A 16,115-nucleotide genomic window follows, 5' to 3' on the forward strand; every position below is an offset into this window, starting at 1 on the left:
CGCTAATGGCTTCACGCACATTCGCTAAGCAGGTGGCGAAGAGAGATGAAGGGGGTATGGGCACGACCACCTAGATAACCTACAATAAGGTTATATAGGAGGTCGTGGTATGGGCCGCTATCACAGCGGCGATTGGGACCCCGGCCCACCAAGTATGGTCATGGTCATATTAGATATATATATACTTATTAATTCTCCGAGAGATCGGTTTACAATTAGTCGAATACCGTAATAGCGAAAATCTCGTTTTAACGAACACTTTTCTAATCCCCAAATAAGTTTGCATAGGCACAGTGCAAAGACCTGGAATTCCATTATAACGACATTTCGTTTTAACGAAGTGATTTCTTCGGTCTCTTGGAGTTCGTTATAACACGGGATTCAACTGTAGTACAGTGGTTAGAGCATGAGACACACATAGCGAAGGTTGTGTGTTTGATTCCCTCTAACCTTACGGGGGCCGCTCCTGTACAATAAATTATCATTTATTGATTCACTAAAAAAAAAAAACTTTCATTTTTTTTCTCGATTTAACTTAAATGTGGTTCAGCTGCATGAAGTTGCCAATAATATAGCTCCTAATATTATATATACCGGAGGTTCTCAAACTATGCGCCGCGACGCCCTGGTGAGCCTCCAATCTTTGTCAAGAGCACCGCTGTGACAAAGGTTATTTTGGAAATATCCTTTGTTACAGCTCTGGGGGAGCCGGAGGAGCTCGCGGATAATCACTGAATTAGGAGAAGAGGCGCCGCGGGTGGAAAAAAATTTGAGAACCCGATATATACTATATATTATACGTTTGGCGATAAGGTGCTAAACGTAACAGCCGGAGACACTTTACTTCAGGTGTTCTTAACCTATGGGTCTCCGAGGCTTCTCAGAAAACCTCCAAAAAAATTTCTTTTTTCATGCTCAGCATTTTCATTTTTTTTTGTGTTTAACACGTGACAAAACATGGAAATGTGAACATTTTGAAGAGTATGAATGTAAGTAGCAATTTTTTGAGATTAACATCTGTCAATCCTTTCCCCCACACACACACGTCTGATCTCGTCCCGCCTCTTCTCTTCGTGGAGACAGTCTGGGCAACACGCCTTGATAATCGAAAGGCGTCAGTTTTTTCTGTCCAGCAAGCTACTCCTGCTTCTGTTATGTAACTTGGAGAATTGCGAAGGAAAATAAACCGCACACTATTGGAGACGATTTGGTTGAGACAGCAGTTATGGATATGAAGGCTTTTTAACAACTGGCTGTTGCGAAGATATATTTTGGAAAGAGAGGAAATTCAACTGCCCCTGCGAGGAATCGAAGTCAGCAGTTGTGAGCTTGGCCTGTCTGGTCCGCCCGTCTATGTACGGTCCCTTTCAGTGTACACGAGCTCCAAGGAAAGATTGAGAGATCTATGCCTCTGTAGTCTAGTGCGTTCACCCGGAAAGTGAAAGGACGTGGGTTCGATTCCCCACAGGGGCAGTTGAATTTTTTCTCTCTTTCCAAAATATATCTTTGCAACAGTCAGTTGTTAAAAAACCTTCGTATAGTAGCGGAGAGTGAATGTCATCCTTGCAGTTATGGATATGGTCAGCATTACACGTGATGAAGAATATGCAAAAAATATTCAACAAATGCCATTGTCCAATGACACAATACGCACGCGTGTTTTTGATGTCTACAAATATCAAAAAACAAGTTATTTCATCCATCAAAACAAGTGGAAAATTCAGTCTGCAACGGAATAAAACCACTGACGTGAGTGTGAAGACCCTCCACTAATTGCTTCGTACGATATGCTGGAGTTTTCGAAATGGAAGAATTTTTATTTTGCCTCCCACCAGTACTACAGGTGCTGACATTTTCAATCTACCGGATTTTCTGTGTCTGTACTGATTTAGGTACCGTCTATGCTTGGGGCACACCAGGGATTTCGCGCAAGAGTGAAGTTATGGAGTTTGTCTTCTGCACAGAGAAAAACTTGCATCCAAGAGGCTATCAGAAGATTTGGGTGTTCTTATGAAAGAGATCATTCAAATTGTTCATTTCATAAAAGCAAGGTAACTTAATAGAATATTTAGCCAAATCTGCTTGGAAATTGGCGCTGCATATACCCACTTATTGTATTATTCTGAAGTGAGATAGCTATCTTAAGGAAATGTTCTTCAGAGAGCTGTTGTCCTGCCGAGGAAATTGAAATCTTTTTGTCAGAGAAAATCATCCTTTGACCTTTCGGATAAAGAATGAATGTTGAAATTAGCCTACCTTTCTGATATATTTGCGGAGCTTAAGTTAAGCACCTCTATGCAAGGCACTGAAATTGGTTTAGTGGAAAAATTGACAGCTTTCAAAGGAAATCTAAAATTGTGGAAAAAGAAACTAAAGTAGCTTCCTTTCCGAATTTGAGACTATTTTTAGATGAACAAAACAAAAACTGTTCTTTTCGGATATAAGTTTGAAAGAAAACCCCATTCTCTTCAATGAAGTTATGACCCCATTTCCTAGTACGTACCTAATGTGAAGCTAGCTTCTCTACACTTGCTGTTATGAAAACTAAAACTAGAAGCATATTACAGCCAAAACATGATACGAGATGCTACCTTTCAAAAATACATCCAGTTTTAAGAGCTCTCAACAATTATGCAAAATCAAGGATCACACTGATGTAAAGTAACTGAAGTTATTTCATAAAAATATTCGTACTATATATCTGCTTCTAGCACATTAAATATATTTTGCATACCTTTCTATTGTATGAATCAGTAATTATCTTTTGGAGACAGGCCAAATATATTAAATTTTTATGAGTCAAGCTCTTTTCGGTCTCGGAAAATTGTCTACAAAACATAACAGGACATTCATTATCTTACGGACGGTGTGACCAGTGCCGTTTAAACGCATGGGTTGACCCGGGACTCAAGAGGAGCCTTAGGAAAAACTCTATTTCAGTCTCAATAAATAAATTAGAGCAGTGTAAACAAAATAATTCCTCTTACTAATTAAAAATGGCACTACAATTTTTATTTTTCGTCCCCATCAATGTGTGCGTTTCCAGTAGTTCAAATGAAAAGTTACCTAGAGCGCAAATTTGAAATCCGTCTTGCGATTGATTTAGAGAGAAGGCAAACACAACTCGTACGATCATTTTTTGGCGATGGATTTCACCAGTATTCTATTCACTGCAGTGGTTATCAAGCTATCCAATCCGTGGCTCTTCAGAACAGTCTGACAAAGAACCGCGGAACAGACACATTATCAACAGCTTGCCAGGACATGCACTCCAGGGCAGAATGCAGGATCGACTTTTTGAGGGGCCGCTAAGGAATGGGGCACACAAGAAATTTCTTCCAGAGAAATTTTGAGTTACCCACCTACAAAAAGCATTTGAATTAACAGAGATTGATTAAAGTAAAACATAAAGATACTGTATTTTCTTTCAATATTTTAATACTTTTAATTGTGTTTGGGGGGGGAGAGCATGAATAAAATTATTTGATGCAAAATACCAGAAAAAATAACTAGATTTATGCATGGTTATCAAACTACTTATAAATTAGTAGTGGTAGTTACTTAAAATAAAAAAACTTACATTTGTTTAACCAAAATTCCAAGCAAGGCAGTAACAGTTTCCTTTCGAGGGCGCCCAGTGTAAAATTTGATGATTTTTATGACATATTTTTGTTCCCTCCTAAAATTTGCCATTCCCCAAAGTTTGCAGCACAGGACAGCTGCCCCCATCTAGTTCTAGCAGGGTTCCAGCATGTCCAGTTATTACCAGGTGTTTTCAAACCTTTTTCGCTTTAGTGGCTAAACGAAAGAGAGCTCCCAAATATTTATCAGGCATTTCTCAAAAGCCAAGAACTGCTGGAATATCAGTTTCAAACTGTTCAAATATTTGACAAAAAAATTACCCATGCAGTTCATGATCATATATCCATTTTGATGAAAAGAAAATTATGAATGTTCCACGAAATCATGGAAAAGTTATTATTCAGCTGATATATTCTAAGATATAATTAAGATATTCTTTTCTGAACAACACATTAAGACAGGCGAGTTGAAAGACTTCGCAACAAGAAAAATATATACGCATGGGCTTTCATGAATGCTGAAACATTTTGAATAAGATGAATGATTTTAATAGAGAAACTTGAGAAAGAACACCACAAAGAAACCAGAGACAGAATATGAAGGCACAAGAACATGTTTACTTCTTTTTGAAAAAAAAAAATCAAAATAGGAAAAAATAAAGGAAAAAAAAACCAGCAAATGGCCAATATTACATACAATAAGAAGCCATCATATATATTTTCTTAAAACTACAATGTAAACAAATTCCATACACACATTGACCATCCATTTTCTCAAAGCCTAAGAACATCCCTCTTCACAGATTTAAAAAAAAAAAAAATGTAAACTCCATACACACTCAAATACAATGCCATTTTCACAATAATGGAAAGGAAAAAAAGCATTTGATAATGTCAACACCAACCAACAATCCCAACAATGCATTATATAATTTTTTTTTGTACATTTGATGATGTTTCTTGTTTTTTTCTTTCTATAAAAAGAAAACATATACAATAACTGTTAAAGGAAGGAAAAAAACCTCAGGAAATAACTATTATCTACAGAAACATACTGACAGCAATCAACATTTTTACAATGCAATCGAGAAGCAGTCAATCCATACAGAAACACAGTGCATAATTTCTGTAAAGGTTTAGATACAGTTATAGGAACAATGTATCACGTATTGCATATAATTTCTGAACATAACAATCATTTTAGAACTAAAATGTCAGCATTTCTGATTTAAAATGCTAGAATGAGATGTAGATTAAAATGAGTAAATGTAGAGTTGTTTATAATTTGGGATTGGTAAAAACTTGTTAGATAAAATCACACAAACGAAAGTTTCTGTCATACCTGAAACATGAATGCTAATTTGATAACTGAGCGTAAAATAATAATGAAGCTCAAATAAATATTAGGCAGGATAAATTCTACTATAAGTTGTACTGATAGAAATGGCTTGAGGAAATCATCTTTTGAACACAAAAAAATTAAACAGCTGTGAATTTTATAATGGAATTTCTTACGTATCACAGCCTAACTGGGACTGAGGATCAGCCACTTGAAAAAATTGTGGTTGAAGGCAGTGGTGCGTTTACTGGGAGTGACAGCAGGTTTGAAGAAGCAAATTTGAGTAATTGGTGGACAAGAACATTAAAATAAGACCAAGAGAAGAGTGACAAACTTTGAATAGCCCACATACAGAAAAATCATAAATCTGTTTCTAGTTGAAGAAAGAAGACTGAAACCGGGGCGGGGTAAAACAATTCTCCTTGTATTGCAATGTGGTATGACTTGGATTTTATTTGAAAATCAGGCAAATAAATTACAATTAAGACAGTGATTATCAAAGCTAATGCAAAAAAGCCATAGGAAATGGGCCTTCTAATATTCATTTACTGCGAAAAATTATGATTAGTTGATTAATGGTTAGATGTGGATTGTATCGTAAAAGATTTTACGTTACATTTTTGCATTTCAATACCAATAACTTCAACACTTTGTGATGATGTGATGTAAAATATTGCTGATATTAGATGTTCTCTAAAGAACAAAAACAAGTGGCAAGTAAAAATCCATCAACACTTTCAATTATCATGATTATTGCCACATGATCAAGAGGCGTGAAATGACAATGATAGAATTCTGACATTGAATGAACCTCTTAGGACATCTGCACAAGTTTGACCACGAATAAATTACACTGAAATTTAAAATAACCAAGTCATAAGAGAGGAGAAAAAATAAAAAGAAAGAAAAGAGGAAAAAACAACAACTATAGTATAAGTGCAACTAACTATCATATTGCCAGCTGATTAGGCCGAAAAAACCACGTAGTTATCAAATTGTTTTTATTTTCAAAAAGTTTAGATGACTGAAATTATGTCTTAAGTTGACTTTCAATAACCCAATAAAAGTTAATGTATGTGATTAAACTGAAATGGATCTGAGAAAAATATTCTTAGTGGGAGTTACCTCATAAGCAAATGCAAAATTTATTATTTGAAATGTTTAAATGGCTGAACAAAAAATAAACAGATACAAATGAAAATAATCGGGAAAAAAAAAATTTAGAAAGAAATTGGTGAAATGGGCAATAGTGTAGATTGTGCAAACTACCGTAATTAACAAGATAGCAAAGTGGTTCTACAGAGGAATGATGTCACGCATGAAGTCAGTTGATACAGACTGCGATGGCTCATAAGACAGCCCCTGCACAGGAACGAAGACTAATATTGCCAATAGGTAATTCCTAGGCTATTCCTTGATTGGTATGGCATAGTGATAATGATGATGCACAATATTGCTGATATTAAACACCCTCTAAAGAACACAAACAAATGACAAGTTAAAATTATATGCAACACAATTAACAATTTTGGAAGATGAAAATGCATTGTTAGTTTGAAAATCTCTTTAAAAAATATCCTTATAGAGGATTTATCACAGTAAATGATATTGTTATATCAAGAGGAGTTTAACATTGCACTGTAGGCAATTAACAAGATTTGAAAAAAAAAAAAAATTGTTTTAAAGGGATTTACTGTTGTAACTGAGTATTACTGTAGATGTCCATGTTTTGAAGAATGACAGAAATCTTCTTAGTTTGAAGTGCAAAAATAGCAGAATTTTAATTATTCTAGGGACAAGGTAAATCAAAACATGTTGACTAACAAACAATTAAAAACTTTTTCTTCTTCTGAATCATTGAAAAATTTATGAAAAAACATGAAGGATGCAGCTCATAATAAATTTGCATACAATAATAAAACAGCAACTGGCAAAACATATCCAGCAAACATAAAAAAAATCTAAAATAAATCCTCTCGCACTCCATCTGCATACCAATTTTTTTTTGTCACAGGCACACACTAATATACATATATATATCTATTAAGAACATCATTAGTAAAAATACAGTTGTTCATATAAATGCTTAGTATATATATACAGACGCGTAAAGCAAAATAATAACACGACAAGCGGAGAAAGAAAAAAGAATTCGAACAAAGCACCCTCTAATTAGTTATATAATCACAATATATATATATATTTATTTATTTATTATTAATACCATTACGTCTCGATAGAAAGTAAATATAACACTTGAGATTGTTACATTAAAAAGTGACGACATTATTTATATATATATGTATGTATATATTCTATTAATATCCCTAAAAATACTTCCCTAAATACAAAACTACAAATTTTGCTAAGTTGATAAATTTCTAAAATTTTCACGACATCGTAGAACGAGGTGATTATAATGATAAATTCATTAGCAGACAATTTTTTCCATAGGAATAGTATAAAGTCGGATGAACATGAATTGGGGAAAAAAATAAAATAAAAACCACAATTATATTAAAACATAATTAAAAACTAACAAGTGTCATTCTCATTTTCGCAGCTATGGTGTACCAGCCTGTCTGCTATAAATGGAAAATTGGTAAAAATAAATTGATAATTATGATAATGACAGCTTTAGAAGCTTTGAAAGGAGAAAAAATAGTTCAGTTTGAAAATATGGGATGCTTGACTCGCTATCAGTACCTAAAGAATTGTTCTTTATAATGTAATCAAATTTGCTCTATGCACATACCCTTGCTATGAATAAAAAAAATTTTCAGGCTCCTAGATCGCTGTAGATAAGGAGTTTGCGCTCAAAATTTCCAAATCCTCAGTGGTTGCGGGGAAAACGTGATTCAATGCCCTTAACACTGGCACTGGAAGTGTGGTACATAATACTGATACTTTCAGTATGATGGTGCAGGGCAAATGGCACCATCCTGAAAAATAGCCAGTACAGAGTTCTTCATCAAACTGATTTACAACCTCTTGGAAGATTCACGCATAGAATGTGATATCCTGTTGTATCAAACACGACGGCAAAAATGGGAACACCTTGGTAAATCATACTCTTTCTCCACCAGGAAGAAGTGTTTCATGCATGATTTTCAGGAGTCTGAAGCTGGAATTTAGGACCTCACTCAAACAAAACCACGCTTCATCTGAAAACCACAGTGTAGTGAAGAATTTCCATAGGGTAAGTTTATCGCAACAACCACAACCTATTGTAGAGCTGCGACTTCTGAAGTGTTGGTGGCTAACTTCTGTGACACAGAGAGACATGTGCAAGCATTCACTTTTTCTAATGGTGACCACTTCCAATATTTGCTGTGATGTCCCAGTACATCTTGTGTAACAATGTATGTAGCAAATTTCAATCTATCTGATAATCAAAAAGGCAACTTGGAACACATGCCAAGGGAAAAAAGTGCAAAACACAGAAGGACCAATAAAGCCGCTAGTTTTGCAAAATTTCCAACCTTCTGAAGTGCATGACCTCACCAGGCCTAAATTTGGTTTGTGTAACAGGAAATGGTCAAAGGGTCATGACCTTAAGGGGGGAATCATGGCTTCCAAAAGATAAATTGATATAATCATCATAAAAACATCAGCAATTGGTAATCATAATTCATAACATAGCCTAACATTCAGCCTAAACAAACTGTGAACGAGTGGAGTGGTAAGATGCTTGTCTACCACTGTGAAGGTTACGAGCGGATCCCAGGTTCGAACAATATAGATAAGATATTTTTCTTAACAGGCTTAAGGAGACCACAGATAGAGGGTGCCTTCGATTCCAACCGAACTTGTCAACAGCAGTAAATTGCAATATAGCAGAAGTTTGAGTATTGTGAAGTAGCAGCACAAACAAACTACGATAACAGGCATTAAAAATTATAGATATGATTATAAGCTGATATCATATCGTCGTTCAGCATATAAGAATCCAGTAATCGTCAATAGTCTTAGTATATAAAATAAATCACAGCAATCATAGTATTAGCTCTAAGACCATACTTACTACCTCTTAATCATATATACACCTACACATTCCTGAGCAGAATTTCTACAGAATCGGTACATGCTGGAATGTGTTGTGTATGTATATGCATAGCCCTAATGTATTTATGTTGTCAGAGTTGTGCTTGGTTCGTGTTCTTGCTGGTGCTGCCACCTGACCTTACTTACTGACATCGTGTCTAGGTCAAAAGAAATCAATTCATGACAATATTCTCCAAAATAAAGTCTCTCAAAATCTGACAGCTTTTTTGCAAGTGAAAAATAAAGGTAGGTACGTCTGCAGTCATGCCCACTCCCCATGATTAAACTAGCTCTTAACAAACTTAAAATTAGAGGGTTATTAGATTATAAACTAGTAAGGTTTAGAATCTAAAGCAACAGTCTATAACTACGATGCTTCTTCAAAATAACAAATTCAAACAATTCAAAACATAATTTGAAACAGCAGCGAATGACAGGCTGGTACAATAAGATCCAAACAGTGAACATCCCATTTATCACACAGCATCATATTATGGAGGGCAAAGTACTGAAACGTGTAACACATAGCATACGATCAATTAACCATTAGCAATGAATATATATAGATATACTTACAAATATGTGTTTTGCTAATCTCAATGTAATGTAATACATACACACAGATCCATGAAAGAGTATTTTAAATATACCACATTTAAAACTAAATTACAACTACAGTAATTTCTTTCAACAAAGCCACTGGGTACAGACAGAAAAAACTAGTGAAAAAAAAACAGTTAAAGCAGTTTTAACTGCAAAATCTCCAACACATGCACACTCCCACATTGTACACAAACAATCACAAGAAATTTGCAGTAAAACCACACTATATGCAACGCACATATACACACACATGTGCAGACGTTTTTTACACATTTATGAAGGATTAAGCTCATTTATTTACAAGTATAAAGATGGACTTTCAAAATGGACCCTTGAAGATAACGTCAGAATTTTTCTTTCTTCTTCAGTGTCAGCTACAAGTGTGCTTTTCAAATGTGAAAAAGTTTTTTTTTTCCAATAATGTTTGAAGCTATTGCAAATGTTATAAGATTCAAGATTAAAAATATCTGGTACGAAAAGTGCTGGTGCCAGAAAAAACTTCGTTCTAAATATTTATGTATAGTCAGTTGTTGGTGAGCTCTTAAATACAACTTCATGCAGTCCCTTCCTCCTTTTCCGTTTTTTTATGATTCTTTTATCAAAATTTTCACAAATTTGAAAGGCATCTTACTACAAACTTTATACCTATTCATTTCTTTAATGTGCAGTAGAACCTGGACCAAATAGAAAAAAAAACAGATTTCATCGCAAAACATGTAATACAAAAGTGACAGCAAATTTCTTTAATTTCTGAATATGCAAAAAAAAAAAAAAAAACTTGTGAAAAAAACATACCTATATTTTGTATTAGGCTGGCAATAATTAGGTTAGAGCGATAAGTAAATGATTTTCTTTATCAAATTCCTACTACACACACACACACAGTGAAAACTATTATTTTGTTCCAACTCACATATTTATTCAGTATTTAATATAGATTGATATTGGTCTTTTGAATGTATCATGTGATCCTGACTGAGCATAGCTTTTTCCACATGATGGGAATGGGTGAACTCCCAAAATTCAAAAAGCTGATTCTCCCAATTTTTACTGGCATGCTGGATACAGTAACAATACCAGTAGTTCGCAATGAATACTAGAAAGAAAAACAAAACATATATCAGGGGATCAGTGACTTCTGAGAACTTGATGTTTCTATGCACGTGTCTTATGATAGACAAAAACCTGTTTTTGTTGTCAATAGTTATCAATAGGAGAAGGCAGAGTTCAAATTCTAAAAATATAGTGCAAACCATCATCCCCTGCCTCACAAAAGTAAAAGCATAAACACTACTACTAAACTGCACTTCCTTCTCATAAATATTCCTCAGAGGAATTTCTAACGAATCAGGAAAAGCATAAACACTGAAAAAAATGTATTTCATTAATGTTGGAAAATTAATGATTCATTAACATAATCTGCCATGGTTATTATTGACATTATGATGACCATCATGATAACCTATAGCATTATGATGACCATCATGATAACCTATAGCATTATGATGACCATCATAACCTATAGCATTATGATGACCATCATAACCTATAGCATTATGATGACCATCATGATAACCTATAGCATTATGATGACCATCATGATAACCGAGTTAGATTGCATTTGTAGATCATAAAAATCAGAACTAAATGGACAAGAGTCAAATAATACACGTGACTTCGAGACAGATCTTTTCAGCATTACTGAAAATCTTGTACAGAAATAGCTCACACGTCTGCTTGAATTTAACCAACAACTACAGATAGAGAAAATTTAATTGTTAAAAACTGTACATTATCATCATTACTAAGCCATCTTTCTATACCGACCAGATTCTACTGCAAAAAAAAACAAAAAAACCAGTTTCCCCTAGTCAGACATCCACAGAAACAAAATATTTTCCTGACAGTAGTTTTTGCACATGATAATGCCCACATTTGTACACACACGAACAACTTTCAAACAACCACTCCTGATATGTTATCAGCATTTATACATTTATATACAAATTCCACAGAATTGAAAAAAAAAGATAAATAAATCTTAGCCAAACGTTGCTTAGATGTTTTGAATGAAATACAATTTTCTCATGATATAAAAATGGATGCAAAATGAAATAAAAGGAAAACTAAATGAACGAAGCAACACAAATTAGTCTAAAATGAAATATTTTCCCCACGTCAAAATGATGTATATAAAACAAAATCATAAATAAATAATTGTCCCGAAATAATCCTCAATTATTCAAAGAAATGAAAATCCACAAACAAATAGGTAATGAAATTTTTCACACAGGAAACTAAACTATATCATTATTCTTTGCCATTTCAACAAAAACTAAATAGTATAAAATACACATGCATCAAATAGGACTAAAAATGAAAAAAACATGCATTGAAATAATAAGTATATAAACTAACTATATCATGATGTTGTGTTGTTACCATAAGGTGTATAGAAGCATTAAAAAAAGCAATAACATTACCAACATATGTATATATAAATCAATACATAAGACTGCTGATTTTATATCAGGATGCCCCAAATCATTATCGTTTTGATACTCAGGTCATTAAACATAAAAAAAACATCAGCGAAATATATGAAAATTTCATCAAAAACTTTATACAGTAGAACCTTGATGCCTTGAAAAAAAAAAGTTTTCTCCTGAACATTAGGTATCAATCCAATCTCAAAGCATTTCCTTTTCAAAATTGTTGATTTCTCATCAGCAAATTGAACGGTATTCACACGATATTCTTTTGGAAAGTGAATTGTGATCTTATCATAAACTTAAGCAAATACGGTCTAACTTTCACCAAGTTCAATTAAGCTCCTTGCGGCATTATATTATCGCTATAATTATGACTTATAATAATAACTCTTCTCATGCAAATGCCAGAACTAAGGACGATTGGGTTTGACCCTTGTAAACTCTTTTCAAGATTATAAAACAGTTTTTGATGGTTATGGTTTAACCAAAGACCAATCAGGACAGTGTTTTTCCCTAATGAAAATTTTTTATAGCTTACAAAGCTATGATCACATTAGGAAAAAGTGAAATCTTAGGTCGAGGTCTTGCAACACCAGCACGGCAATGAAATTAATTAATATTAATTGATTATAATTAATACAGAAATAGGATTTTATTTACCCCACTTAACTTGTGGGTGTGATATTTACTATTTTACTCAAATACTAACTGATTTTTTCAGTTCTGAGGTATCAAGGTTCGACTGTTTATCGCCTACCCCAACTCTACCACCTGGTTCAAATCGAGAATGAATTTCATTAATAAAGCTTATTCAGTCTACTTCACTGAATCTCAAATATATTTGAGCTTTTGTCACCATCAAGCGCCACACATACACGCAAAGAACATTCAACAGAAGTTTGCTTCCCCCCCCCCCCAACCAACATTACACACACATTCTTTTTTTGTTTTTAAATCGGAAATGGAGTTGTCAAAATTCAATCACAATATTTTTGGAGCAATATAGCTGAATGATGGTAGTACACAAACATTATGTTATCGTAAATGATTGAAGATTGTGATATACACGAACACACATACACACAGACATTATATATGTACACATGAACAGCATGATGATGATAAATGGTGTGAATATGTTTTCATCAAAACTCTCTTCCACGGCCAGATACCTAAACATCTATGGCTACACATACACACAGCTGTGAGTTCACACACTCTTTATAAAAGTGGGCACGTACACATAGTTACATGTTTTTTTTGACCCGAACATTCATCCAAAGATTTGTTTTTTGCCTATATATAAGCATATGAAATATATATATATATATATATATGTATGTATAATATAGTATATAATCTTTTCTTTTGCACCACATATAAAATTCCAAGGCATCATCTAAACTATATATATATATATATTTATGTATAAGAAACATCCACTATAATATGTCTACATCCACAGTAACATCACAATAAATACAAATTTTATCACCTACTCTTTATACAAATTCATCGATCATTTATTAATGATATCTTACGTATTACATAATTATGGAGAGACTAGCAAATGAAAACAAACACCACAACATTATCACGATATATGACACAAAAAACAACACTTAAGATATCTAAAAAAACCCTACAAATTAGAAGCAAAGTGAATTTTCCGAGATAAGTAATAACAAAAACTACATTATCCCAGCAAGAAAATAAAAACCAAATAACTTTCCAATATGGATCACTAAATTAAAAAAAAAAGTGTTCAAAAAGGCTACTATATTTCCTATTCTCCAATTTGGAAAATAGACCCATAACTCGAATGGAACTATTGAATCTAACTTCACAAGAATCCATGGGATTATTAAATTATTTCACTCTCCAACATGCTTGTATTGAGGTGATTGGACAAGGTTATATATGTACAATACAAATGCTAACAAGAGTTTTGTCCATTGAGTGTATTATCTATTATTTATTGTGAAATTTTTTTTTTCGTAGCTTGGCGTTTTCATCCAGTTGTAAATTTTCATGTCATTTGAATCAATACTTATGACAAGCATTAGAAATCTGTAACAAGCTAGTCATGTTGACCAAGACAGTCATGCATTATACAATACAGTAGGGCTAGTAAAATAGTTTATTTCATCTTTGGAAGTTTAATGTATTTCAGTAAATGATGCAGATTTGCATAACGCAAGATTTTTTTTTATGCCAGCATTTATAGATTATGTGTTTCAACCATGAGCATCATTTTACAAACTATGGATAAGACAACCCTACTGTACTTTGAACTCCTACTATATCAAAAATGCAAAGCTTAACATGAGTTTTTGAAATTACTTGATGTCATGATTTTTTAATTCTCGTAATTTATAAATCATTCTAATGGTTAAAAAAAACTTGAGTTGAAAAAAAAAGAAAAGATTCTTTTCCAAAATAAATTTATAATTTGAGAATAGTTGAATTAAGAGCAGTAAAATTCAAAACAAAAATTTGTAAATTAGTGGATTTTTACCATGCATGACCATGATGTAAAATGTCAGACATTACAAGAATCTAAATACATATAAACCAACCAGGTGGTGTCTGGCACAGCACGTGTCTCTTTTTCACAAGCTCACCGTTGAATATATTTAATTTGAAGAACATTATAAAACTTCACCCATTCCCTGAATGGTGCTCGCCAAGTGACTACTATCGATAAAATCAAGCAAAATTCTAAAAGCAATACTAACATCAGCACATCAGGCCATTGAGTAATAGAGAAAAAGAGTGAGGGAAGGAAGGGGGATGCGAGGTCAAGGACAGCATTTACGTGCATGTAATAAAAAATATAAAAGCGTCACTGCACAGGAATTATATTTTACATAATTTTCCTTTTAAAAGAAGCAAAAAATTTTAAAATTATTTACAACAACAACAACGACTCAACAAGATCAAATACTTTTAAAAAGTACACACTATGTACAAATATTTACATCATCTTCATCCGTTTTAGATTTTTTTTTTCTCAAACTGTACAATCTCATGAGCATAAACCTTTATGTTCAGAGCAAAGCAAATCATGAAAACAAAAACTGGCAACCATTATACTACAAATAGCGAAAAACTAGGAATTATGAGGTAAGTAATTATCCCATTCGCAAAACGTAAAAAAAGACAAAATCAAAATCTTTTCATCACGCAGAGCTACAAAATAAAAAAAAAATAGTTGATAAAATCTCAGCAATAAAAACATTTTTGTTTTCGATTATAAAATAGCGTGTACTTGAAAAAAGAAAGACAAAAGGCAACAATGCTTCAAGAGCTTCCTTGAAAAACAGTCTTACACTTCTTATATCTAAGAGAAATCTATAAGAATAATAATGGTAGCATTAATAAAAATCAAACATTGCAAGATCATGAATGGGTTACATCATCCCATCAAAGGCAACTAGCCATAAGATATATAAAAAAACAGAGTTAATTTAAAGTCCCCAAACAGATCAGTCACTGAACATCTGATACAAGTGCTGATAAGTTGGTTTACCTGGACTAAGCGAACTCAAACTGTACGCATACGGAGGAGGAACAAGAGTCTGGGCACCAGAAAATGGTGCGATTGGCATAGTGGTGCTTGGAAGAATAGCAGCAGGATTAGGAGGGGCAGTGGGCTGGAGATGAGCCGGAAGAGGAAGTGAAGCATTGTGTGCCGCGGCGGCTGCTGCTGCAGCTGCAGCGGCAGCATAGGGTACTGCAGCTGCTATAGATGAGCGGCTGGAACTATGATGGTGATGTGCAGGAGGAGGTAAAGGCAATGCATTTGTAGAAAACTGAGCTGCAGCAGTAATTGGCCCAGGAGCGAGAACATATTTCGGCGGTTGACTGACTGAGGTCGGGAGGTGATACGCTTGGTGAGATAAATTTGAAGTGACGTAAACAGCTGGACGACAGTATTCCCTGGATAAAAAGTAAAAACATATAGTATAATTACATATATTACATTTAATTATATTTAAAAAGTGACCATAAATTTAAGTTCAATATTGATATAATTATTGTTCAATAAGATAT

At 33.7% G+C, this 16,115-nt stretch overlaps 1 protein-coding gene across 4 annotated transcripts in view; it reads right to left on the reverse strand.

Moving 5' to 3' along the window:
• Window positions 1-14,055: 14,055 nt before the first annotated feature.
• The window catches only part of LOC149078402 (uncharacterized), a 73,689-nt gene continuing 71,629 nt past the window's right edge, over window positions 14,056-16,115 (reverse strand). For all 4 annotated transcript variants that reach the window (XM_089242051.1, XM_089242053.1, XM_089242052.1 and 1 more), the window contains exon 23: window positions 14,056-16,001. In XM_089242051.1, coding sequence (XP_089098177.1) covers window positions 15,548-16,001 — 454 coding nt within the window. In that variant the 3' untranslated portion in view covers window positions 14,056-15,547. The remainder of the gene's footprint in view (window positions 16,002-16,115) is intronic.

This window comes from Pholcus phalangioides, unplaced genomic scaffold (genome assembly GCF_987345545.1).
Source record: "Pholcus phalangioides strain wild (caught in Gottingen) unplaced genomic scaffold, Ppha-v1.0 ptg000014l_1, whole genome shotgun sequence".
In the NCBI taxonomy this organism is placed as follows: domain Eukaryota; kingdom Metazoa; phylum Arthropoda; class Arachnida; order Araneae; family Pholcidae; genus Pholcus; species Pholcus phalangioides.